The sequence below is a fragment of the Hippocampus comes genome, unplaced genomic scaffold, assembly GCF_001891065.2.
Source record: "Hippocampus comes isolate QL1 unplaced genomic scaffold, H_comes_QL1_v1.1 scaffold78, whole genome shotgun sequence".
Lineage (NCBI taxonomy): Eukaryota > Metazoa > Chordata > Actinopteri > Syngnathiformes > Syngnathidae > Hippocampus > Hippocampus comes.
In genome coordinates this window covers 2,814,356-2,840,845 of record NW_017805798.1, presented here as the reverse complement: position 1 = coordinate 2,840,845, position 26,490 = coordinate 2,814,356, and the positions used below count along the sequence as shown (strand labels likewise).

The window sequence follows — 26,490 nt, the reverse complement described above, 5'->3', positions numbered from 1 at the left end:
AGAGATGAGGAGAACCCCCACTGGAAAAAAAAAAAACAACCAACAACAACGCGATGATGGGATGGCGATGGAAGTCACGTGTGATTGCAGTATCCCCAGCCCCAGTAAACCATCTCTCACCAACATGTGCAGAAGGTTGATAAGCGACATCATCCCACTGACTCATTAATCAGTTGTGAAGCTACAGCGACCTGATGCTAATTCTCATTCCCATGCCCCCGAATGATCACTACCCCGCCCCTTCCTTCTGCTACCTGCCTCCATTGCCGATGTCTCGACATGGGTGAAACGAGATGGACTCCACGGAGTCCTGTAACTGCATTTAAAAATGTACAATAAATGGCCCTCCATCGCGGGTTCCAGGTTCAAAACCCCGTTATTTTGCAATATATTCTTTCCTAGTTTTATTTTGTTCTAAAACTCTCCTTTAATATGGGTTTCAGTTCACTGGCGACCACTAGATGGCGACACTTAGTTTAAGATGGTGTCAATTTGAAAGGACAACAAAACAGGAAGTACGGTATTTCAGCCACTTACCTGAATATGAATGGACTAACGTGTGAGAAGAGCAGCCACCAGCGGCCATGTTGCGTTGCCAACGCGCTCAACGAACACACGGATTTCTCCGTGGCGTTTTGACATCATTTTCTGTCTCCACGGTGAAAATACCTCAGTGTGAGGCAAAAGGTTGTATCACTAAATCTGGGAGAGGTGCTACAGACACAATTCAGCCGTAACATTGCAATTCAGGATAACAATCCAAAACAGGAACTTATGTATTTAAGGATACAGAGACAATATACTCGGAATGGTCAATGCAAAAAGTGGAGTGCGTTCTTTGAAAGGCTCTCAATACTCCATACAGGAATCTTCGCGTTTAATACACTGATAACAGTGTATTTTAAAAAAACCCAAACAAAAAAGTGTCAGTACTGTAACATTGGCAACATAAGATGGCTGCCCTCTGGCTAGATTCGCGATGGGTCATTTGTTCGGCCATCATAAAAACACAAGTCAGTAATTTCAGCATTGCCTACCGGGAGTTTTTGTTGAAAGCGATTGAATGTCATATGCTGTAATCCTGCTCTCTATGCCAACAGAAAGCAACGGCTGTTGGTTCATTGAATAATGTACATATTTGTGTATGATTATTAATGTATATTGTGAGATACGTTTTATTGCAAGTTTCTGCATTAGTAGTGGCCTGATGGCCAAACAACGGAATGTGTCGGGCCACCCGAAGTCGAACTGACGCTAGCCCAATCAAGCCACTACAAATGTTATGAATAAATATGATTAAATCAAAACGTTCTTGCTTAATATTCAAGACGTTGAGTTTTAAATGCACTGAAATTTAAAAAAACTCATCATTGTTTTGTTTTTTTATGACATAGCACACCACTTTTTGTGCATCGGCTTAACTCCTTCGCCAAGAAGAATGGCTTGAACAAGATGTACAGCCCAGAAAACGTTATTGTGGAGGTGGTCTGGAACTCTGGAACACACCACCCCACACTAAATGGGGGGTGGGGGTGGGGTGTAACTGTGATTGAATTTGCTTTTCCCGCAAATTCTGTTTCAAGTGTCCTTTCGCAATCACATCCACATGCACAGCTGCTCGTACACGAAAGTTCACACGCCGGGAGGCGAGCGCAAAAAGATCGGCTTGGACTTTGAACATAGGAAGCGACGCAAGGACATGACCACAAAAGGAGCGCCTTCATGTTTGTGCTTGAAAGTTGGTCTCCTCTCCACAAATGCAGACGCATGCCAGATGCATTTCTTTCTGGGAGCTTAAACCGTGCAGACACACATCCCTTATCAGTTTGGCCACACATCTAACAAGCATACGCCGCCGTTACAGAGCACTTATTCCTGAGATAAAAGCACTTTATTTCTCTTTTCAAGCCGTCCGCTGCACTCCTGAGCGGCGTTAAAATGTCGGAAATGTGTCTAAATTGCGCCCGCTTGTTGTGTAACTCCTGCAGAAGAACTCTCTTGAGCCATGTTACGGAACTGCTGATCCGCAATGTTTTTCACCTCGAACTTGGGCCGAGGAGAGGGCCGCCATGAATATTTGATTAGTATGTTTTCTGTGGGTCGGGACCCTTAATTCAGCGGCTGTTTTAATTACCTGTTTAGTTAAGCCAAAGACATTTTTGTTGTTGCAGATTTTTTTTTTTTTTTAAACATCCAAATGGTGATTTATGGTCAAAGGCAGAAAAAAAAAACATGTTCAGGAGAGTTTAGTTAAAAATATAAATACATTTATGCAGGTCATTGATGGTGTAGTGGTTCTCCTCTGTGGGTTCTGTTTCCACTCCATGATGGTGTGAATATGAGAGTGAATGGTTGGCCCGTCTCTCTAAGTGCTCTGTGACTGACTGGCAACCAGTCCGCGGTCTTGTCCACCGTTCGCCCAAAGTCAGCTGGGATACGTTTCTCCTCCCCGTGACCTCGAACAGGAAAAGCGATTTACAAAATTTGACTTTCCACTCTGTAGAAGACTTCCAAAGTCATGAATGTTATCTCTGCTAAAGAGGCTGTTGTTTGTCGCCTCACAGAGAGGAGAACAAAAATTAAATATTTAGCAACATAAAAACAACAACGCAGCATTGGAGAGTGTTTTTTTCCACCTTTAAATTGTTGTTTTTGTATAGTTTGTTTTGATAAGACTTCTAATGAGTGCAATTTTGTCAGCCAGAGACCCAAAGCGCATTCAACTCACCAGATTAGAAAGTCTTTCCATTTCCCACTGGAACTGACCATTTTGTGTGTACGTGTGTGTGTGTGTGTGTGTGTGTGTGTGTGTGTGTGTGTGTGTGTGTGTTTCCAACGTGGAGCTGCAGTCAATAATGGTATTCTGGTCACAGTCATTTTAAATCTATTTCTACCACAGAGAAAGCACATTTCACTAAGTCTGCCAGTATGGGACAATCGGATGTTCAGTTTGGAGAAACATCATGGATTGCTTTTAGCTGCTGGTGTTGACTCTGATGGAATCCAGGCGACAAAAAAAAAAAAAAAAAAGAACATCTTCTCATTTGTTGCTGTTCCGTTGGAGGTATTCAGCTGCAGGACAATTTACGAGGCAGTTTACATTTTGCAGAATGTTTGGTTTCCTCAAGAGATTTACTGACCGTGCTCCGGACGAAGCTCTGTTTTGCTAATATTTACGTGTTAGCTTCCGCACCGTTTTGCACCAAACGACAGCGCGGTTAGTGTGATTCCTTCTGAAACCAATTGCATACTTTGAGCACTCCTCTCTGTATTATTCTGCCCGAATTTCAGTGTGTGGCCCGCCCCCCCCCCCCAATCCACTGTACTCTGTGAACAATAAACATCACTTTGTCAAAAGGCAGTGCGACGCACGGACCGAAAAGCAATTATTTTACAGAGTGCGACATCGTAAAAATCAAAAGTAGAAATATAAATAATCCCCACGAGCAGTGAAAAACGAATAATGAACGAATTGCTGAACAAAGAATGACAACCGTCATCCCAAACATTGCTATGCATCTGCTACTTGTGCACGAGAAAGCCTCCCCCCCCCCCCTTTCTGTCTGAGATGCAGCAGGCTATTAACTCCACCTCCGGCCTGATGTGCGACGCTCGGAGCCACCGTGCGAGTGCGGTTTCTCCCTAATGTTGATCAAATATGACCATCTAACAGTCGGCCGCAGTGTTCAAATTGCAATCAGACACCGTGGCCTGGTGGATGTGCGGCCCGCCGTGTTAACTGGCCTCCCTACGCAACTTGCACCGTACGTCGACTTCAAAAGGCAAATTCTTCTTGAGCATACATTAAAAAAAAAAAAAAAAAAGATGAAGTTGAAAGCGCAGTGCGAAGGATGTGCATCGCCAGCTCGCGCGAGCGCTGCGAGGAAGCGGCGGCTGTTGCACAAGCGAGCCGCATCATTAGTTGCTGTCGGACGAGATGAGAGTGGCCGCAAGAAGAGTCGTGGGCAAACGGAGCCATCGCTTTTCAGAGCAGTTGTTTCCTTCCACGTGTTTGAACCCTCCTCTTCTGCCAGCATGTGCCTTTCCGCACCGTTCTGAAGACATCCGCGGGGTCCTCGGTTTTACGAGTTCTTTTCGTATGGCGGTGATGTGTTCCGAATGTGTATGAAAGTCTGAGCGTAGTACCCGAGTTCGTCATAATTGCAGTCAATATTTGTCCGACATACGCTTCTAGGCCATGAATATAAAACAATCCAATGAAAAATAGGCAGCACAGTGGTAACTATGCGTGTGCCCTTATGCATTTCAGTGACATTTTTTTTGAACCCGCAAATGAATTCTTTGGGTTCAGTACCATTTTTGTCATCGCAAAATGTTTCATGTCAGGATTGTCCAGAATTACAGCACTCTTAGTGAGGACTTAAGTCCGGTTTGCTTTGAAACATATCCATATGTTTGTATTATGCTGCCCTCAGGTAGTCAAGGTGCACACAACCAAAGGAGGGGCGCGCTGTTCATTGAATTGTGCCCCCAAAAAACTTAATTTCTTTACATTCTCTTTAACTGTTGTTATTGTATGTTTTTTTTTATAAAGTACAATATTAAAGAATGCTATTCTTAATTTAAAAAAATGCATTACGGACATTTTCATTGGGTTTTTCCAAGAGTCGAGAATCGATGATTGGCCTTTCCGTTCACTTCAATGTGGGGAAAGACGATTTGGGATCAAAGTGTGGTCACTGAACAAATTAAACTTGCATCTGAAGGCTGACCTTTCTTATGCAAATGAGCCACTGCTCAACCAGCCTGGCTTGACTGCGCAACGTGCCAATGTGAGTATGGCTTTGCGTTACCATGACGACTACTGAGCATGGCAGAAACTTGGTTGCTTGGGAAATCATTAGAACCATTTCATCACCTTCCTCAAATAATGGCCTGAGTAAATTTTTCTTTCTTTTTTTTCCCACAAACACCTGACCCAAATGCTGATTACAGTGGTGCAACGAGAGCAAATTTGAATGAGAAATGACTTTGTTAGCTTGCAAACAGTGTGCAGAGACTAGTTTGCGTACCAGTGAAGCACACATCTGTTTCTGACTGTTCTTCATTTGCTACCTTTATGTTTATGGCCTAGATACGATGTCTTTGTGTGGTCCGGCTGTCACGTGTGAATGGAAAAAAAAAAAAGAAAAGAAATGGTGGCCATATTACGGGTGCACACGTGAAAAAACAAGACAACCGTTTTTCCAATATCCAATCTTTATATGCAGCTAAGCTCAGTAGCAACTACACTTGGGCAACTTTAGCATACAGATAAAACAGTCCATCAAACTTTGAGCGAAAGAAATAGCCTGACTGCAAAGTACCTGACGACTCTTATCAATAAAATTCAGCACAAACATCAGATTTAACTGGACATTGAAAAATAGCTTTCCTTCCTTTTTCAATATAAGACTTTTTTTTTTTTTTGTCTTGCTTTCACAAGCTTGTCTCATTGTAATTTATGACTCAACATTTTCTCAGGCATGTACAGTTTAGTGGATATAAAAATGTCTACGACCTCCAACCCCGATGCCAGGTTTTTGTGATTTTGAAAAAAAATGTGACAAATATTTTCACAACCTGTTATTGAATTTTTATAACTCCTTTTGAGAGGTGGAGTAAACAGTTGAAACGTGGCGGTGCAAGTGTGTCTTATAACATTTTCACATGTGTTTGAGAGATTTTGTTGTGGTCCAGTGAAACAAAGAATGAACTTTTTGCCCAAAATTTCAAAGGGTTCGTTCGACACAAAACACTACCTAACCTGAAATTCTAGGGGCACACACTGTAACTGGACTTGCGATGTAAATATTCACGTTTTCACAAGTTCTCAATTCATTACGGAGAAGTCGGCTGAAATGTGGAGCAGAAGTTAGTCAACAGCAAAAAAACATGCACAGACAAAAAAAATGCAATTTCACTGGTCACACATGCATGAGTAGATGAAAAATCTACTTGCACCGTTCCAAGTTTTAGTGGCACTCTGGAGACGTGCGCTGCTCATCACCACCCCCGCCCCTCCACACCCCCCAAAATAAAAAATAAAAAATACGCGTGTTGGTGGAAGCATCATAATTTCCAGCCATTTTTCTTCAGTGACAAGACGGGATCGAAGCAATTATGAACGGGTCAAAACAGCAGTCAGTGTTGCACAAAGACTTCATACTTAAAAAAAACCCATAACATAATATATATATATATATATACGGAGAGGCACTTGAGATGGTGACGGACGGGTGTGTAGTGACACATTTTTACCATCTTTGTAACTCATTTGCTATACAGATTAGACATAGGTCTCATAAGTGGCAGAAAATGTTTTGATATGATTTTTCTGGTGCTTTTTTTTTTTTTACGTCACAAAGCTTTGCCATTGGAGCAGGGGTGTGCAGACTTTTTATATCCACTGTAAACACAAACACACACAGTGTTGTTGATTGTCTCGATGAATACATTAAAGCACTCACACGTCGGGCTGTGGCGTTCTAAGCAGACATCTGATTTAATCTCATTCCTGTATACATTCTTTGTCATCATTCCTTTACACAGACACATTTAAACGCAGATAATGAAGGCCTTACATAAGTTAACAAATCCAATTTCAAAGTCAACACACAGTCATCGTAGTTTGACAGAACTGCAGATACCATTTTGGCTGAGATCAAGAAAGCAAGGTGTTCTTTTTGTTTTTTTTTTTTCCTCCATTTTTTTTTTTTCATTAAATACATCGAGACAGATATTCACATGTGCAAGTGGATGCGTGGTGTACCGCCATGGTGGTCAACAGCAACGTCTCAAATGAGCAAAGAACCATTAACAATGCTTGACTGTCTCTTGTCAAACCGCACTGGGGCACCTTAAATGAAACGTTTTTTTTTTTGTTTTTTTTTTGTTTTTTTTCATGATCACGGATACTATACCAACACTTAGAACACTGAGTAGGTTTTCTAGATTACAGTTGACAATAAACAGGCTGTAATCATCATCCTTGGGGGGCCCCCCTCGAGTCGACAACCCAAAGACAAGAAAAACAAGACTGAGAGCCGAAATGCGTTTCTTTCAAAACCTTCCCGTCGACCGTTTTCTCTTTATCAGTCATTGATCGTCTGGCTCCCTCCTTTGCCGAGACGTCTTTTGCGGGAGGGAGCTGGCCCTCATGCCAACAAGGGTCCTTTATTTTTTTTTGTAAAGCCACGTGTCCCATCCGTGTGGCCCGTGGTCATATGACAACGAATGGAACGTCAAGCACTTCGACTCGTTTGTTGTTCTTCTTCTTCTTGTTTTCTTTATATTTGTTGCACACTCCCGTTCAGTTTTTTTTTTTTTTTTTTGTTTTTTTTCCATGTCAAATGTCCAGCGTTGCCGCCTTCTTAATATCAGTCAGAGAAATAACACCTTCTGCTTTTGGGATCAGCTTGTGGGAGGGTGACCTCTTTTCCCCCTCCTGGCACTTCTATAAGGCATGTCGAGCCCAGAGCAAAGCCAAAGCCAGGCCAGAAAGCAGAGCCCAGACGTTGGCATGCACACAGGCGCAGTGATCCCCTGGCAGGCCCTGAGGTTTGCCGGGCCCGCCATCTCTCGGTTCGGGATACTGAGCACACGGAGGGACACACACACACACACAAACACACACAGAGAAAGATGAAAAGAGTTAGACATGTAAAGGTTAGACGTGACTCACACACTCGGTCTCATGTTGTGGCATTTGATTCGGGGCGCAGGTGACACTGGGCCGCCGTCGGAGCAGAAGAAGGAAAATGATGAGTCAGAAAGTCCCAAAATCTGCAACGCACGGGAGACTCAATTTGGCAGGAAGGTGAAATCTTCGCTGGAGCAAATGTGTTGATTTGCAGCCCGCGTCACTTTTGTGTGTCGCCTCTTTCAGGTCGGGCCAACCTGTTTCCTCAAGCTATCATTACGGAGTTTATTTACAAGGGAAAAACACACTGGCGAGCAGAGCTCGTGAAGCTAGCCGCGATTCGCTTCAATGTTTCATTCGGCATAAATTACCGCGGGAAGAGGTCAGAACGACATAGTTAAAAGGCAACTCGTCCTACGTGGTTTGATGGGGGCGGGGGGCGACATACGATGCTCACAGAACTTTTTGCATAGTGAGCAAAATGAGAGAAATGCGCCACAATGGTCGCATTATAGCAAAGAGCAATGGGACCACATCAGTCCAGATATTAAAATGCCCGGCCTCTAGAGTTGCGATATTATTGCTAAACAGAACAATATCCTTATGTTTTTGTTTTTTTTTCCAGACCAATTGTTGGCATTTTGAGAACTTTTCCAATTTCCTAGCCTTGTCGTAATACAAAAGCGAAACAGTTTGCCTCCAAGTTCAAATAGTCACACTCAATTTGCAAGCGGCATCATTTTCAGTGCATCGCAGCAGTACAGAAACGCATCATAAGGAACATGAAACATTTTGTACTGCGGCGTGGCCTCAACTCATCTCCCCCAATGTAACCTTTGCAGAAATTGCACTTCATGCCATTTTACCATACATTGATAGAAGGAAAAAAACAAAAACAAACGTTATCTCCCTGCAACTCATGGAATGAGGTATAAGGAGAATCTAAATAATGAGAAAATTGTGTTGAATTATCATTGCAGGCGGAGGACATTTTTCTTTCCAGGAAAAGATAGAGAGCCCGCCACAACAAATAAATGCTTAACCAAAGGCTGCCAAAAATGAAGAGGGTGGAAAAAACAACAACAAAAAAAAAAAAGCCATGAGTAGCTTTGACAATGCACCAGGCACATCTGCAACTAAAAGCCAATTAATTAGCAGGGGCAGCGATGTGTGTCAGCAGCCTGTTGACATGAGTCCAGATCGGTGGTTGCAGCCAATAGCCACACATGCGCCGCCGAGGCCTTTGAGAAGGCGTAAACACACCCACGCATTTAGACAGCGTGACCGAGCAGGCCACATCCAAACGCACTTGTTTATTTAAGCTCTCCCACCGACACGCACAAGGCCGCAGTTTGCCAACTTTTGCCAGGCCACAAATAGTTGACAAAAGCGCATCATTGAGAGGGTTTGTCCACACGGATTTTGACGTAATTCTGTTTTTTTTTTTTTTGAGCAGCCTGGACTTGCATCTGTTCAGAATCGATTAAATTCAATTGAGCTGGAAAATCAACACATGACTGTGCTACGGCAGATGTAAAAAGTCTTCACAACGTTGTTCATATGTCAATTTTTTTATTTGTGATATTCCAAAACTTCTGTCTGATTGGTTGTTTTTCCTCGTGTGCGGTGGTTTACAAGTCAAAGCCAAAGGGTGATTTTTTTTTTCTTTTTTTCCCACAGATCAACCAGGTTATACTTTTATTTATTTATTCATACAAAAGAGAGCTTATTTATCGACTTCAATGAGTTGTCAACTCACAAAACAGTTTTTCCTCGCAACTTTTTCTGGCAACTTTGACCAGAAAGTTCTACCAAACACGTGTTGTGTAAGCGTCGGTCAGCAAGTTCAGTTCCATCAATAATTCAAACAAACCACGTCAACTTTTCACGCTTCGTGAAACAATATGTCAATGTGGGCTGCACTTCTTAACCATTGAACATATGTAGACACTATATACATAAATGAATAAAATATACATACATAAAAAAAAATAATAATAAACCCAAACGACTGAAATGAAGCCCCCAAATTGCAGCCTTGGGAATTCGAAAGTGACATACCACTCCATTGCAATGTCAGTTTGGATTTAAGCGTTCAGCCCTCCGTTTCAGCAACGGGAACGTGTATTTATGCTATTAAATAGCAAACGCCTCCTTTAACTAGTTGCCGCTTCAGAAAACCGAGCACATATGAGCGCATTACATCTCGTGATGTCTACCTCTGAGACTTGCAAAGCTCGCAGGACCGAGCTTTCCGCCCACATGTTTACTCGCTGAGCATGGGATAAAGCCCACAGTCAGAAGTGGAAGTGACGTGTGGAATAATTACGCATCTAAATGAGCTGTTGAGGGCTCAGTATGAGTGACCTGAGAGGGCTGAGTCACACACAGACACACACACACATACACACAATTTCCGCACTTCTCAGTGACTGCACTTCATATCGTAGGTCATTGTTTGTCTTGCCCTTCGTACATTTAATCACGCATCCGTCCGTACATGAATCCATTCCTCTTTGCCATACGTGCGTGCGTGCACACACGCCCACGTTCACGTGCAGATCGACAGTATGCTGGCAGCTCCCTATCTGCTCATGCGGTACTGCGAAAAATTCTCGAGCCACCACTGTTTGTTGTTTTGTAATTTGATTTCGTAACGCATTAAATAGTAAGACGGATCCAGTTTGCAGGATTACTTTTTTTTTGGAGCATTTGACGTTTTTTTTTTTTTTTTTTTTTTAACTTGACTGCTTATTTTCTATTTGGCATTTCTTGGAGGAACTGTGAATACTGTACTTTATAATACTGTGAGAAATAATTCTTTTTGGCAAATGACATCTGACTTCAAGATGGCAGCCGCAAGAGTGTCTGCCTTTACAGCAGCTCCTCTACTTTTTGTTCTTCTACTTTCTTCCTTTCATAACTTTGCTGCTGTAAATTGGGAATTTCTCCATTGTGAGACGAATAAAGGTTTTCTTATCTTATTCTTTTCAAAAGTTTGTATCTTGCAATTTGATATTTTCTTTTTTTTTTTTTTTTTTTTACATGACTGACCATCACGAGAGTCTACCTAAAATTATTAGGGCACCGATTTTTTTTTTCCCGCTTTCCCAAGCTGAAGCCATTCATCAAGCCAACTCGTTTTAAAGACATAGAGGACATCAAAAAGTCCGTGACAGGAGAGCCGCTGATGATCTCGGAAGATTCCTTCCGAAAGTGCACCAAGGCTTGGCAGAGAGGACTGGGAAAGTACGTCAGACTCTGGGACAACTTGAAAGTGGAGAACTTGTCGTTTATTTTTTGAAATATATCTTTGGTGACAAAAGTCCTGGAATTTTTCGGACTCGCCTTGTACTTTTGTGAGCCTGCAACGATGCACCTGTCAAAATTAGACCAGGAAGTAACCACTTTTCAGATCAGTCCAGCATTGTTTGTGCCATTCTAGCAGTCCAGCGTTGGTTCATTAGAATTCCCAAAACAACATCTCTAATCAGACTTTTGCGCGGTAACGTACGTCGACCCAACCGAGCATCCACGCATGCATGCATCTCACTATCCATTCGACCATGCACGCGTCCATCCCCACGTGATGCGCTCGCTCGCAAGTCCATTAGCATCCTGTGCCATCAGGACTCAAACAAGGTTCTCCCAATTGATCTGTCATCCGAGTCGGACGACTTTTAATTGGCGGGCGTAGAATGCGAAGCCGCCCAAAATGTCCCCGTAGCTCACTCACTAATTATAGACTTCCTGCTTGAGTAATCGCACGTCTTATTGTTTCCTAATTACCATTTTTACAATAAATTCAACGCCGCGCCGCTGTTAGACAGCCACACATCGGTGCATCAATACTGTCATGTGCACACAAATCCACAGAGGAAAACGTCACCCTCGCACCCACCCCAGCCGTTTTTCACCGATGCAGCTCATTATTATTGTTTGTTCTCATTGCAACCGTAGTTCAGATGCGAATACGATGCCGTGTGACCGCGAAGGCCCTTGGAACGACTCAAAATATGTCATAATACCAATGGCCGTTCATTCAGCATGCAAATTTGCATCGGTAAATATTCCACCGCGTGCCGAAGGGATTCGACTCTTAAAACCACACAAAAATAAAAGTAGCATCGGCGGCAGCAGAATAATTGTATGGCGGCGAAATCTAATTGAGCTAAGATTTGTAAGCAGGTCTCCTGCAAAGGTGAGAAAACATCATCAGTCTTAAAGTAGATGCTGCACGGGAAGGGGGAGCAAGGTGGGGGGAGGGGGGGGGTTGGTATACGTCGCCCAGCTGAAAGCGCAGCGTGAAATATTTCTTCCCTCTACCAGAGAGACAGAGGGGGAGTTTTTGGCAGTCGGCTTCTGTCACTTCTGTCACACCTTATTTGAACGGAAACTGATGCGGCGTTCTATTAAAAGACAAACATTGGTGCGCTTTTTCCGCAGCAGACGTTGTTGAACCCAGTTCCAGTCGACTTGACTGCGGTGTTGCGAGGAGACGGCATTCTGTAGAGTGAGAAGCCCTGGGCCAGTATTTGAGAACCACTAATCCAGATTAAAACCCCCCACCTTCCATTTTCTTTCACCGTTCCCTTTCTGTGGCAAGAGAAATATACGATTTCAACAGATGTCATCAGCTTGGGCGTAGCGCAAACTGTCTTATCGTGAAACGTGGGGTTTGATGTGCCAATTGCTTTAAGATTGAAGTCGATGAGAATTTGGACGACGCGGCGCGCTCGGCTTTACCGCCGCAAAATCCTCCTTTCATGGTTGCCCGAGTTGAGGGGTGATTTTGTGGTTCTTGAAGTAATAGGCCTATTTTAACCAACGCATGCAAAGAAGATGTACCCGGCGAGATGCGCAGAGACGAACCTTTATTTCACCCGGAGATAAACTCGGCACAATACATCCCCGCATACGAATGCGATGCCGAAAACACTGGCGGCGCTTTCATAAGAGGAGCGTTACCTTCACAATAGTCACAAAGGGAGGCCCGGTGGTTGGCGCCAAACGATCCGACGTCGTCTTGGCCGTGGCCGAGGGGTCGGGGACAGATGCGTTCTTGCTCGCCATGTAATCCAGACCGTACCCAAAGGCCTGAATGGCGTTTCCTGGAAGAGACGCACATGAGCGGCTCGTGACGACGGGAAACCGTTTCGCCCGCCCGATCTTTGGCAAGCGACGTGACGAGGTAGGCGTGTGACGAGGGAGCGACGAGGACGACGGCGAACCCAAAAAAAAAACCCGTTTTGATTCGTCGGTGGGATTAAGAGTCGCATGCCAAAACTCATCAATAACAATCTGAGATTTGTGTTTTAAAAGCTGTCACCAGGGGAGGCCGCTCAGGATTTTTCCTCCTGCGGAATAGCAAGCGCTGGCCTGCGTTCAATAATCAAAGATGCGCCCTCCTTATGTAAGTGTTCATGTAGTCAATTTAACTTTTCGGCAAAGAAAATCCTCAGGGATTCAAACAGACACGCTCATCCAATCTTTGGTTCGTGTCCTCCCGCTCAATAAGGGAGCTTTAGCGCCGCTCGGCCGACAGCAAACGGACACAATTGCAGCGACGCGCCCACACTTGGAGATGATGAACCCCAATTTGTTTGCCGATCAATGCGCGCACCAAGAAATGGGATCCTTTTAAAACAAGCCAATCAGTCGGCTCTAACAGGGGCAGCATTAGCCTGTGAATGCGTATGTGAGGTGCTTCTTCGCCTTCGGTGCATTTTGTTGTGTCTAAGCACATGTGCGAGACGCTGCAAGAATGCGATAAACTCCCGTTCAGTCGGCTTTTCAGACACGTGGCAAAATAGTGGCGGCCTACCTTTTTTTTCCCGCTTCTCAGCCGTTGAAAGCGCCACGCTTTTGTCTCTTTGTTCACCCGGGAGGAGAGAAGGCATATAATTGCTTGGCAACCACCTCCATTATAAGGTCAGTTTGGAGAGATGACTTTGAATAGATTTTATACCACTGATCAAATTCAAAACGGCGCAGAACAAAAAGGTGAAACGGTCCCACGCGTCTAAGCCTGCTGGACATCAGCATTTAGAGATCTTCGTGTTTTACACCAATGTGATACTGGGAAGCTACTTACTTAACATGCATACATGCGCTGGATGCCACATGAGGACCATTGATGTGCTTCCCTACAAGAGCTGTAGCCCCCCCCAAAATGATCATGATCCTGTCTTGGTGGTTTTTCGGTGTCCGACCAGCGTGGAGGGCGTTCCCTCCAGAGCAGCACTGGTCGCTAGGCTTCCTCGTTAACCAACTGCCGATTTAAACTTTGCCACGCCGACAAGTGGCTGTCGGATTATTTGGCCTTGCTCACGACTCTTGTCTCCAAGCGCCTGTTTATTCGAGACCAGTGGTTCTTAACCTTGTTCGAGGTACCGAACCCAACCAGTTCATATGCACATTCACCGAACCTTTCATTAGTGAGAAACAGAAATATGACATTTTACAAATTCGAGACATAAAAAGCGCATTTATTAAAAACGACAGTCACACGTTGACTATTGAGCGAGCACTGATTGGACAAGCAATGTCATGTGATCACCTGCAGCCAGTGATGGCTAAGCGGGCGTGTCATAACTAATTGACATGTTGAGTTGGGTATGTCTTAACCTCCGTGGCAGAGGCTCCGTCGAACCCCTGAGACCGATTCACCGAACCCCTCGGGTTTGATCGAACCCGGGTTAAGAACCACCGTTCTAGACGTTCTTGACTTTTTGCCCCATAGCTTCTCACCACTAAGTATATTTTTTTTTCATGGAAGTAATTCTGGTTGTTTATTCTCGGTTTGTATTTCTCGTGAATTGGATTTTCTTGTCCTTTCAGTGACAAGCAATTTACGTTTATCTTGTTCCTTGCCTTTTGCAAGTGTTTTCGGTTTGTTTCACTTTTTCCTGGTTTGTTGCCTTTCGTTGGACTTTGTCCGTCCTGGGTTTTGTAAATAAACCTCTCTGTCAAATTATTATCTGAGTCCACGCTTATGGAATCCCAATTCTGAGCGAGGCTTTCCGTAAACCTGACAAAAATGCATCAAATAAAAATGTGCTCGTCCGAAGATTATAATGCTCACTTTTGATTGACAAAAAGAGATTTTTAAAAGATCGAGAGAGAATAGTATTCATTTAATTTTTCTCATATTGTGCTGGTAAATACAGAGAACCATTTGGAATATTTTGCCCTGATAGAGCAAAATAAGGTAACCAACCAAAATAAGTTTGACACAGCCACCAACAAGCACATCAATAATATGAATTTACAAGAATACCTCTCGTGAGTAACTGCGTTATTTGCGGGTGTTTTATTCTGATTTTAATTTTTTCGGGGGGTTTTACATGCTCTTTACTGTCCTTCGTTGCCTGTGAAGCACATTGAATTGCCTCTGTATCTGAAAGGTGCGATAGAAATAAAGCTGCCTGGCCCTTTGTGCACCATTACATCGTTAGTTGCTAGAGATGAAGTCAAGCCAAATGCTAAAACATATTTCTTCGCGGTGTACAGCTCGCTTGCTCCCTACAGTGGACGTTCCCAACTCGTGTGCCATGGGAATCATCGAGGGTGCTGCGGGAAAACGATCCAATAAATAGTCTGACAAGTCTATCTTTGTTCATCTTTCTTTGCCAGCGACGCACAGTGATAAGCAGAATAATTGAATGCTCTTCCACAAGATGGCAGAAGGTACAAAAAAAAGCTTTTTATCCATCTGTTCCTAATCATACATCGGAAAAAGGCGTGTCATCCCGCGAGCAAATCAGCTTTGCGTTTCAATCAGAGGGGCCCGGATTTGTTTTGAATTTTTCATTGATATATTTTTTTTAATGTCAAACGGTTGTCTTGGCTTTATAAAGGTTGAGAAAAACTGCCACGCGGATGCTCTCGGAGAAGGCTATTCAGTCATACGTGAAACCGGCAGATGACTACCGGTACCTCGCATGCCAATTGAAGACCGAAAAGTACGTTGAAATGGGAGCCAATTGTCGTACATTTTGCTTCACCGACCATCTTTCACATTTAGCCGCCATTGCACAATTGGATGCGATATAAACGAGTACATTGATACTCCATCCTTGGATTGCAGTCGCTATTACAAACGCAGCATTGTGTATTCTCTCCTCCCCGGTGTGTCGGAAGTTTATCGCTCGTTCCCCTCGACTGCAGGGAGGGCGGAGGGGAGGGGGGGAAGCTGCGTTTTAGGAGTTATTTTTCAAGACGCCTCCTCAGCTCCGAGCCTCATCCCTCATCCTGCACATTCAGCAAAAAGGCAACCCCTGTAATCTATTGAAATGGTCTGAAAGCATTTTACCCACACGGTGAGAACACGTTCAAGGTGTCGCATAGCACCGAGCGCCGTATCAAGGAAGGATTTTTTTTCCCGCTCGCGACTGAAAGCGACGCGAGGACGTTTGAGCGAGCCACCTTGTCGAGCTGCAGCCTCCGTCTTCTTGAGCGGGAGATGTACAGAAGATATGTATTATTTAATTCTCTGCCTGGGATTTGTATGACACGTTCCTCCCCGTAAGCGATAAGCCTGAGATTGCTCGTGTGAAAATGACATGCAAATGGTTTCTTTTGTGTTAAGGTCCGGGCAAGATGTGGCTCGAAGGAAGGATGAGCGGAGAAAAGAAAGTGACATCTTTCTGACAAACTTAATTCACTAATTCCAACTTAATCAGCTGGCAAAGACATGTCTGTTGAAGTTGAGTGAAACTGTAGAGCTGACAAATTTGATTACGTCTTGACGTTACATTAATCTCCTCCCCCCACCGGCCCCCGCTTAGCCTTTCCAATGTACTGTATTTTCTCAGAGTCGGTCTATGATAAATGCCAAGCATCAATTTGTCATCAGATGGATATTCGACTTGAATAAATCAAGGCAGTGGCTGAAGAGTTGCCTTCTTTAACCCTTTCATGCACCCTGTAACCTGATAACATGATGAGCCGTCCACTGTGGTAACCGCCGTCCCTGAAAGGGTTGATTTTATTTAGTATAATTTTTTTTTTTTTTAAAGCTTTGCAATGACTGATACGGGGCAGCAGGGTGGACGAGTCGTGAGCACATCTGCCTCATAGTTCTAAAGTTCTGCGTATGAATCTTTCCTGGCTGTTCCAGGACTGGTGTCACAAACCCAAAATTACGAACGTTGAGTTTCTCCCGCCATTGTTGGACAGACAATCAGTGCGCAAGAAGAATTCAGAGCTGTGATAAGACAGGATCTTATATCACCCGCAGTCAGTTTCTTGCTAAGTCATTCACCGCTAACCAATTTCCCTGAAGCTTCATTCCAACTTTGGCTTTTTTTTTTTTTTTTGCCTTGGCTGGGCCAGCGTTTCCACGCGCCACCCACGTGGCTGATTTCAGTGCGGAGGAGCGTACGCAACCCGACTTTAATTTGCTCATGCGCCGCGTGAGTCGAGTATGAGTTAGAAAGCATTTGAGGAACGTGGGCTCACTCAGGCAAGTGTTGTCGGTGAAGCTCTGCAGGAAGTTGGCACACTCCTCTTCCTGGTTGCCGCTGCCCTTGCAGGTGCACCAGGGCGAGATGGTCCAGTGGCTGAAGCTGCTGTCCACGTAGTTGGGTGTCATGTCCGTCCCTGCGAATACACGTGCGCGCACAAGCGCATCCAGACACATCCACGCATTAGGATGAACATCTACGGGTCACTAATGGACAATAATGGCCGACATTTATTGCAAATAGTTTCCGGAAAAACGCAGCGACGTGGGAACGCCACCGTCCTGTTTGAGTCGTTATTGGAAGCCAGCGCTCGTTGTAATACTTCATTTTCAATGTAAAGAGGCCATTACGCCGATGAATATTTTGGCATAGCAGGCGCTTTCGCGAGCGCCGTCGGAGGAGAACAGCGCTGCGGCAAAACACTTCACTTTTGAAAGGTCTGTCAGCAGGAGTCAGCCATGTCATCCACTTTGTGTGAGCAGCGTGACTTATCTCCTCGCCGTGTGCAGTGGATGCGCCCATGCAACTTGGGCGCCGGAAAAAAAATATTTCAGTTTTGCACCGCGTCTAATCTCCGACGAGCCCGGACGTCATCACCAAGGTGCCGTTATCAAAATATGTATGCATTAGCCCGCGCGCATTGTTGGAGCAACATTTAATATGAGCAAACAGATGGTCATCAAGTCTTTTAATTAAGTCAACACTCTCTCTGTGCCTCCCTAATTACTTCTAGTAGTAAACTGATGGCCAGGCCGCTGGGGGAGATATCCGTAGCCGACGGGGGAAAAGCTGACAATCTCACTCCTCCGCCTGCTCCACAGGATAAAAAAAAAAAAAAAAAAAGAAGAAACGAAGACAAGAGCACTGCAGCGGCGTTTCTTCCTCTCTAGACCACAAAACCGTCTTCTGTAATCTCGCAGCACTGCTGACATTTGTGAAAAATATTGTGAGATCTCCCAGCAGGTCGTTCCTTTTCGCTCTCTCTTTCCCTTCAGACGCGTTCTCACTCCATCACAGTGATACTGACCGATGAGCCTTGTGTAGGAGGCCAGGCAAGCTTGGTGATTGTCTTGGTTGGGACAGGTGCTCACTGTGGGTGGGATGTTGCGGCAATTTGCCATGAAATCAGCCAGCCTGGATCTGCGCAATAGAGACAGAGAGCGAGCGGATACAAAGAAAAGTGGTCACAAACACAAAATATCCACCACGTGAATTCAAAAATGAGTCAGTGAGGCTGCGTCATATGCCGTGGAAGTGACCTGTGCCAAAATTATATCTGTGGCACCAATGTTTTTGTGTCTCCCTCGTGACTCAGAAACAGTATTATTTTCTTCTTATTGTCATTATTACTATTTTTTTTATGATTATTTTTCACTCTCTTGACATGCACCACAAACCGGGCAAGAATTACTTGATGCACGATGAGAGCGTCATGCTTCCTTTTGACCCGTTCTTCAACGATTATCCCTCACATCTCAGAGGTTTCCCCCAAATTGACTCTGGGCGCTAACCTTGGGTACTGATAAAAAGTGTTCCGTTTTATTTTTTGGTGGTTGTTGTTGTTGTTTTTTTTGGTGTGTTTGCGATAAGAGCTTTAAGTCTGCCGAGGCCCCCAGGGTGGCATTGCTAATCCACTTAAGTAGGTTTATTGGGAGGAGCGTGTGCAAAGTTACTCTGTCTGTGCTCCTCACATCACTGCTGCCCACTCCGTGAATCACAAACCATTTTTTTTTTTCTCTCTAGTTCTTCTTCTGACCGCTTCCTAGAGCCTCTTTTTACGCTCGGCTCCGCGGTGGATTTTAAGCAGCTATATACCTAACGCAGGTAAATTTGAATTAGTGTACGAACTGAATAAATATAAATTATGCCTACGCAGACACGCCACAAAATAGTGAGCAATATAGTGATGTTCAAAACAAGAGCTGTTTAAAAAACAAAAAAAACAAATCTACCTTCATAAAGACAATCATGCCCAGATATGATTGATGCTATGAAAGCGGAATTAATTTAACAATACGGTGACTATACAGAAAGCTAATATTTTCACTGCCTCACTTTATCATATGAGAAAGACCCAAAAATTACGGACAGGTATGGAAAATATAAAAGCAGTATGTTGCCAAACTGTTTTTAAAATGCATCAAAATTCCCTTCGATGTCTTAGATGAGTTATGGCAATATATGATTTTGTCGGCAAATTCAGCATAGCTAATATATTCATTTAACTGCAACGGGAGACATTCTTTTGGAGAAACTTGCCTTGGGATTTATGCATGCCAAAAAAAAAAAAAAAATCATACAGGCACAGCATAGCTGGAGAAGAGTCCAGTTTGAATTTTATACAGGGCTCAAAAAACATCCAGTTGCAGCAACATTTGGAACGTGACATCAGCTAATCTTGAGAGATTTCTTCAAATATGATGCTAAAGCACGACAGTCTGCATCAAAAATGTTTTTTTTTTCTTTTCTATGACTTTGCAAGACCACCACAGAAGGTTGCCAATGCTGTCCAAGTATGGTGAAGACCTCAAACATCAACTTAGCGCGGCGGAAGGACCAAACAGGTCTGTGTCCTGGCTACTCGGTACAATACCGTGACACAAAGGCTCAGTTATCAAGCTTCAGTTCCGAAAACATTCTTCTCCCTCTGCATCTACGTCCCTCGTCAGAGTTAATGATGCGGAAACTAGTTTTGCATTTGTGTGGCAGTTAAAAGCAATATAAACAAACAAAGACTCCAAAACAAGGGCTGAGTCTCATGCTGTGCTGAAAGCCAACGAATAAAATGGGTGTGAAGGCGGGTTTTAAAAAAGGACACTGAAGCTTTTCTAATGCACACCGGGGAGGCCGTTCCATATTTTCGGAACAGCTAGAGAAAAAGCTTTATCTTCTCTGAGCTTCTGACTGAACTTGTTACCTCCCGGGAGCAGCTGGTCAGCTCACCTGAGGCAAGAAAGAGTGTTGGGATGGAAAAAGCTTCGAGGGGAAAGGAAGACCATGAGGAGATTTGAAAACAAATAGAATCCTAAAGTCAACTCTTCCGTGCACAGTAGAGATGTTTGATACCACTTTTTTTTTTCCCCCCAGACAGATACTAGTATGAGATATCATTTTCAAGCACTCACCGATACAGAGTACCTTTAGTCATTTTAATATGTAAAATCGCATTGGTAAAAAAAGTCTGATGATGATGATGTGTCAAACCGCCGCAGTTTAGCGCCAACTACGGCAGAGCAGGACTTATCCGATATCTGCCTTATTATTTTGCCTAAATATGGCTGCCTCTGCGATTACCTTAAAATAAGGCCAGCATCGGCTCAATATTGAGACCTGGTAATCGGTATTTGCCCATCCCGAGAGTGCGCAGACAACCAGTGGAGGGAGGAGGAGTTCCAATTTGTGCTCCCTCTTTCGTGTTCCAGTTAAGAGGTCAGCAACAGCATTTTGAACCCCCAAATTTCAGTTCATACAGTTTTTAGACTGGCGGCAGGTCTGCCTCCTAGTGTTGAGTTTTAATCTCCGCTTTAGCATGTTCTCGCCATGCCTAATGAGGGTTTTCCCTCTGGTTTATTTGGCTTTCTCCCACATTTCAAAAACATGCTGAAGATGGTAATTTGCCCATACATGTGAATGAACGTGAGTGCGAACGGTTGAGCATCCGATGGTGACCCGTACCTCGCCTCTGCCACAAAATCCGCCGCGGCAGACTCAGCCGGATGGAAGAGCCATTTCCTGTCTTGAATTGTTTTGAAATATGACCAATTTGACTATTCCCAGCATTCTTGATTGTGTTTGACTTGTACTTCCTCCGAAATTATCCCGCGGTCCTGCTGTTCCCTTCCATTACCCAAATACAAATGACTTTTATCGTTACAAAAAACCCCGCTGTCTTTACGGAGCGTTTTAACCAGCACAGCCATCCGAGCTGAACGCTTTATGCTTCACTTATGGCTGATTTTTTTTTTTTTTCATTTGTTTTGCTGTGCAGCCAGTGTAGACAAATGGAGCCTCATGTGTGTTGAGGGGACAATATCCTCTTTGTTGATGTCTTTTACGTGGCCGTCTCAGAAGCACACCTCACAAAAGGGAAATCTTATCACCGTGATGGTCTTTTCCGGGCCGCTTAATCATCTTAATGCCTCAAAACGGATGTGAAAATAATCACTTTGTGCACTGATACTGTGTGTACCCCCTGAAGACATGCTGCCTTTTAACAAATGCGATGAGTTCATTAGCGAGAGGGAATAAAAGAGATGAAAAAACGAAATGATGTGTTTCAAAATCCTGACCGGCGTGTGATCCATTTGTGGGATTCACACGGTCCTGTTGTGAGACTCCGAGAGATGAAGTAGGATTGAAACAATGCGCCATCGGATGCGACCGCCGCCCAAACGTTCCGTCACCTTTTTAAATATGCGTAGCAGCTGTATCACCTTCACGCGGTGCAACAGTGCTACTCGATCACGAATGCATCGCCGTGTGGCTTTTCCAGACATTTCTGAAGCAGCTGGACCCGCTTTGATGAATAATGAGCCCTCTGGTGCTGATGCGGAGCCACCCGGTGCCATCAGCAGAGGGAATATTGTCATTCGTGGAAGTCCGTGAGGAGGATTCAGGCGGAAATAAGACGGGGTATTTAAAGGGAGAGCCCTTGTGGTGAGTTGAAGACAAGTGTGTGCACCGTTACGCTTCATCCTAAATCTGTGGGTAAAAAGTGGACACAAACGGATTTGTTTAGGGAGGATTATGGGGGTGAACAGGTGAAAGTGTGTCCTCCTTTCGGCTTTTCACTGGAGTGTGGTATGATGTGACGGAGAAACAAAAAAAAAAAATCGATATCCAACTGCATCTCCGTTGAGCGTCCTAACAAATCACCTTCAGAGTTTGCAAACAGCCGCTAATTTATTCATTCATTAGGGCTCCTGCAAGCTCGGCAATATGCTGTCCCGATGCGTTGAGCCGACGGGCTGAACCATTGTTTTTTCCGCCAATACTGCCACTGATGTCACATTTAAAGCGACGTGGAATCGAATTTGGAATGAAACGGAATCAAATTTGTCAGTGCACATGCATAAGTACCGAGCAACGAAATTCACTCCACCGTTACAACGCATCCAAGATGCATCCAAAATAACGACCAACAGAGGGACACAGAAAGAAGACGCGTGACGAGTCGCCCGGATTTTCTTAGATGAAAAAGGAAAACATAAGGTATAGGCGTGGGGGGGGCGGGGGTGGGAATAGAAGTTCCAGGCTTTGCCCTTTTAAGGGAGGGGCACCGTATGGGTTGCAAACAGCCGCTAATTTATTCATTCATTAGGGCTCCTGCAAGCTCGGCAATATGCTGTCCCGATGCGTTGAGCCGACGGGCTGAACCATTGTTTTTTCCGCCAATACTGCCACTAATGTCACATTTAAAGCGACATGGAATCGAATTTGGAATGAAATGGAATCAAATTTGTCATTGCACATGCACAAGTAGCGAGCAACGAAATTCACTCCACCGTTACAACGCATCCAAAATGCATCCAAAATAACGACCAACAGAGGGACACAGAAAGAAGACGTGTGACGAGACGCCCGGATTTTCTTAGATGAAAAAGGAAAACATAAGGTATAGGCGTGGGGGGGGCGGGGGTGGGAATAGAAGTTCCAGGCTTTGCCCTTTTAAGGGAGGGGCACCGTATGGGTTTGGAAAAAAAACCCTCTGCCTAGCAAAATTCAGATGTGAAGCATGACCGTGATAAAGAATTTGACAAATTGATCTGTGCCTCTGTGAGTTTTAGTTTTAGAATATATATTTTTTTCCATCTTTATGATTCACCAGTTGGTATGATTAATACCCTTGTAATCAATATTTACTCTTCGAATGAATTCATCACCTTCAAAATTGCTGAAAACTCACCATGCTCTACCCCGGTGAAATCTATTTATTTTAGGAGTCTAGGAAACAACCTCTCAAGACACATTGAGTCGCGCCCCCGGAGAGTTGGAGGGGGGAGGGGGGCCCCAAGATGAGTTTCACAAATCAATGCAAAAGTTGCTCTACATATAACAAGTGGAACAACAAAGTCGCAATGCCCCCATGCCTGGAATTGAACAGGAAGTACTTTTGCAAACTCATACAAGGGAATTTGCCCAAACGAGACCAATAGGAAGAGATGATCAGGTGTGCTATGGTGACTTCAATCTCATTCAATTTGCCAGAAAAAAAATGATTTATTGACAAATATATTTTCATTTGGCTATATCTTTGTCGTTTTGTCCACAACTGTCATCATGAAGACATGGAAACAGTCATGCTAGAGCTCTTGTTGCATTTGTGCGCGACACCAGCAAAGTCCATTCAGAAGTAAAAAAACAAATATATATACCCTGATGGAGGGTATTCAAAATATGATTGTGGAGGTGTTATTTATGTCCAAAAGGACAAAAAAGGACTACCGAGAAAGAGACTCAATGACGCACATACAGGACAAAACATGTTTTTTTTCGACTTCTTAAGGGTAAAGGTTCTTTAAAATTGGCAATGCTGGGGTTTTTTTTTTGTTTGTTTTTTTGTTTTTTTTTCAGGTAAGGCAAACATGAGACAAAGTGCCGTCTTTCTTTTTCCAAGTGAAATTCTCAAAGACAATGATGGCTTTAAAGACAGTAATTTAACGTTTACGGAGGTGTGCTGAGTGTTGGCACAAACGGTGTTCCGACACCGGGATGCAGCACGTTTCAAGGTTTTCAAAGGATTTCCATTATAGCGCCACCGAACGTCACAAAATTACAGGTTGTTGAACTCAACAGAGGTTTTTTTTTTTCTTGGTCATTTCAGCCACTCAGCCCCCCCCAAGAAAATGGCAAGGGAGCCCCCACTGAAGTAGACTTCTTACAGCCAACCTGACACTTTAAACACAGTCATTCAGGCCGACGCCGAGTGCATGTCCGTCCAGCCTGGCAGCGAGAGGAAAACTAATGGCTTTTTTATATGGATTCTTATTCCGACCGCTTGATGGACATGACAAACAATGCGAGTCCAATCAGATGAGTGTCAGTCGAAGAAACTATTTCCTCTCTTGATGAGACACCGAGACAAAATAGCTATCAGCCTCCCCAAATCCTCTAATAGCTTCTAAAGGATGATTATTTCTGTTCAAATGAGAAATTGCCGCTCTTCTCCCTTATCACTCGTCTTCAGCATAGCGAGTCTGTCAGCGTTATCTCTCCATCATCGACACGAGGCACAACAACCGCGATGACAATGGCGGCCACTTAATGGGAAGGCATAATAGCACTCGGATGAGGCAAATGAAAAAACAAAGGAGGTGCTTTTCTGTTGCGTTGGCCTCCTCGCCGACGTTTTATCTCCTTTCTATCCTTCGGCTTTCACCCCCTTATCCTCTTCTTCCTCCCGCTCTTGTCAGCCTCAAGTGAGCCCATTTGCAAACTTGCCATTAAGGAATTTGAATGCGCCAAAGCAAAATCCGTAGCCTTGTGTGTGTGTGTGTGTGTGTGTGTGTCGTTTTGATGCACATCAGAGGACAAAACAATGGGCAACATTTATCGTGGAAGCCTGCGCACATTGTGATGCATGGCTCATTACGTCAATAATTATTATGAAAAAAGGCAAACAAAGCACTCTGACCTTGTGTGGGGAGCAGAAGCGCTATTTGATTTGAAAAAAAAAACAAAAAATAAATAAATAACAATCATAATAAGGACGCTACATCTATAATAACAATAATAATCATAAAGCCCTTACATCCTTCAGAGATGTGGTTTCACACCGCTCATTTTCACTTTTAACTATTTCCTTTGAGTCTGCTGCCTCACTTTACGCTGCGTGACCTTGAGGCTAACTCGAGTTTGCGCCAAAGTCGTAGGCCACTACAACGGGTACACCCGCACAATCTAACCTGAGCCGTGTAACAAAAATTCTGCCTTGACAAAAGCCGTCATGCTCCGTTTTCAAAATTGAACAAATGGGCAGGGCGGTGTGGTAGACCTGGTGCTTAGCACATCTGGCTCACTCTTTTGAGGTTCCGGGTTCGAATCTCAGCTCTGACTTTCCTGTAGGGTGAACCTCAACATGTACTTTTAGTGAAAGACTGAAATTGTCCATAGATGTCCGTGGTCGCTTCCAAAGACAGATGAGCTCACCCGTGACCCGAAGGTCACCGCGCGGTACAGAAAACGCATGGATGGATGGTTGTGAAGTGGAAGAGCGATTTACAGCCACGCAAGCTCTCAGCGTGATGCAGCTCGGTGATGACTGCAAACAACCACAATCATAAATACAACACACATTTTTACCTCTTGAAAGGCTTATTTTTCATTCCTGTTATATCTAATTACTGTATCCAGGTATTTTCTCATGTTGCGGCATGTCCATTTATTTTCCATTGGCCGTGCTAGCACCTGTTATTTTTGGCACCGCCGCACTCATTGGGATTCCCAGTCGATCCGAAAAATAGCCATGTGGACAGATGGTACTCAGTGAAAACACGAGGAAGCATTTGTCTTGCCCATTTTGTTCGGGTTTTTTTTTTTTTTTTTAATGGTTTATTTTGAAAACATTTACCACAATTCGGACACATTGACTTGCAGCTCATTCGATACCAGCAGCTGCAAAACAACTTCGGACCCCGTACTGAGCACCGCGCCATTTAAATGAATGCTAAATCAAGCATCCCGCACACACACTCACACACTGCAGTAAGAGGTGGGTAGATTATTCAAGGTTATCTTAACTCACTAAATATTGTCCAAACATTGCAAACAGACCTTCCCCGCGCAAACAAATGTGCTGGGAAACGTGAGCGCGAGTTAATAGTGCGCTACCGAGCTCTTGTCAGCGGTAATTAAATAACTATTAGTTGCACATTAAAGTTACACTTTTTTTTTTTTTTTTTTTTTTTTTAAGGCTGTCTCGGCCCAAATCGTGTTTCATATTTCATACGTCAAATTAAGGACGAAAGAAATAAATTCCAGTTGAATATCATTTGCTCCAGGATGCTGGTCGACCACCAATTTGCTTGAATTTTGAGAATTTTTAAAGTTGCCGTCAAAGAACCTCGATTAACCTGACACTGCCGTTTGTTTAATATTATTCCCAAGTCCCTTGCAGTGATTTAAAAAAAAAAAATTACCAAAACCGAAGAATAAAATGAGACGATAAAGCAAGCGTAGAAAATGTAGCATGTGCTTTTCAAAAAGTTTACTTTTCATGTTTTCCAAGGAGTCTGCAAACCAATAACTGTGAGAGGAAAGTTCTGAAATGCAAATCAAGGATAAGAGGGATGCATCAGGTTTGTTCCAAACCATACTCTCTCACACACACACACACACACACACACACACACACACACACACACACACACTTCACGCTGTACA

At 43.9% G+C, this 26,490-nt stretch overlaps 1 protein-coding gene across 1 annotated transcript in view; it reads right to left on the bottom strand.

The window, feature by feature from the left end:
• Positions 1 to 6,887: 6,887 nt before the first annotated feature.
• LOC109525350 (GDNF family receptor alpha-2-like) overlaps positions 6,888 to 26,490 on the bottom strand; it is a 64,092-nt gene continuing 44,489 nt past the window's right edge. The window contains exons 5-8 of the mRNA XM_019885786.1: positions 18,137 to 18,249; positions 17,105 to 17,245; positions 12,611 to 12,753; positions 6,888 to 7,594 (exon numbers count right to left, since the gene is read on the bottom strand). Coding sequence (XP_019741345.1) covers positions 7,457 to 7,594; positions 12,611 to 12,753; positions 17,105 to 17,245; positions 18,137 to 18,249 — 535 coding nt within the window. The 3' untranslated portion in view covers positions 6,888 to 7,456. The remainder of the gene's footprint in view (positions 7,595 to 12,610; positions 12,754 to 17,104; positions 17,246 to 18,136; positions 18,250 to 26,490) is intronic.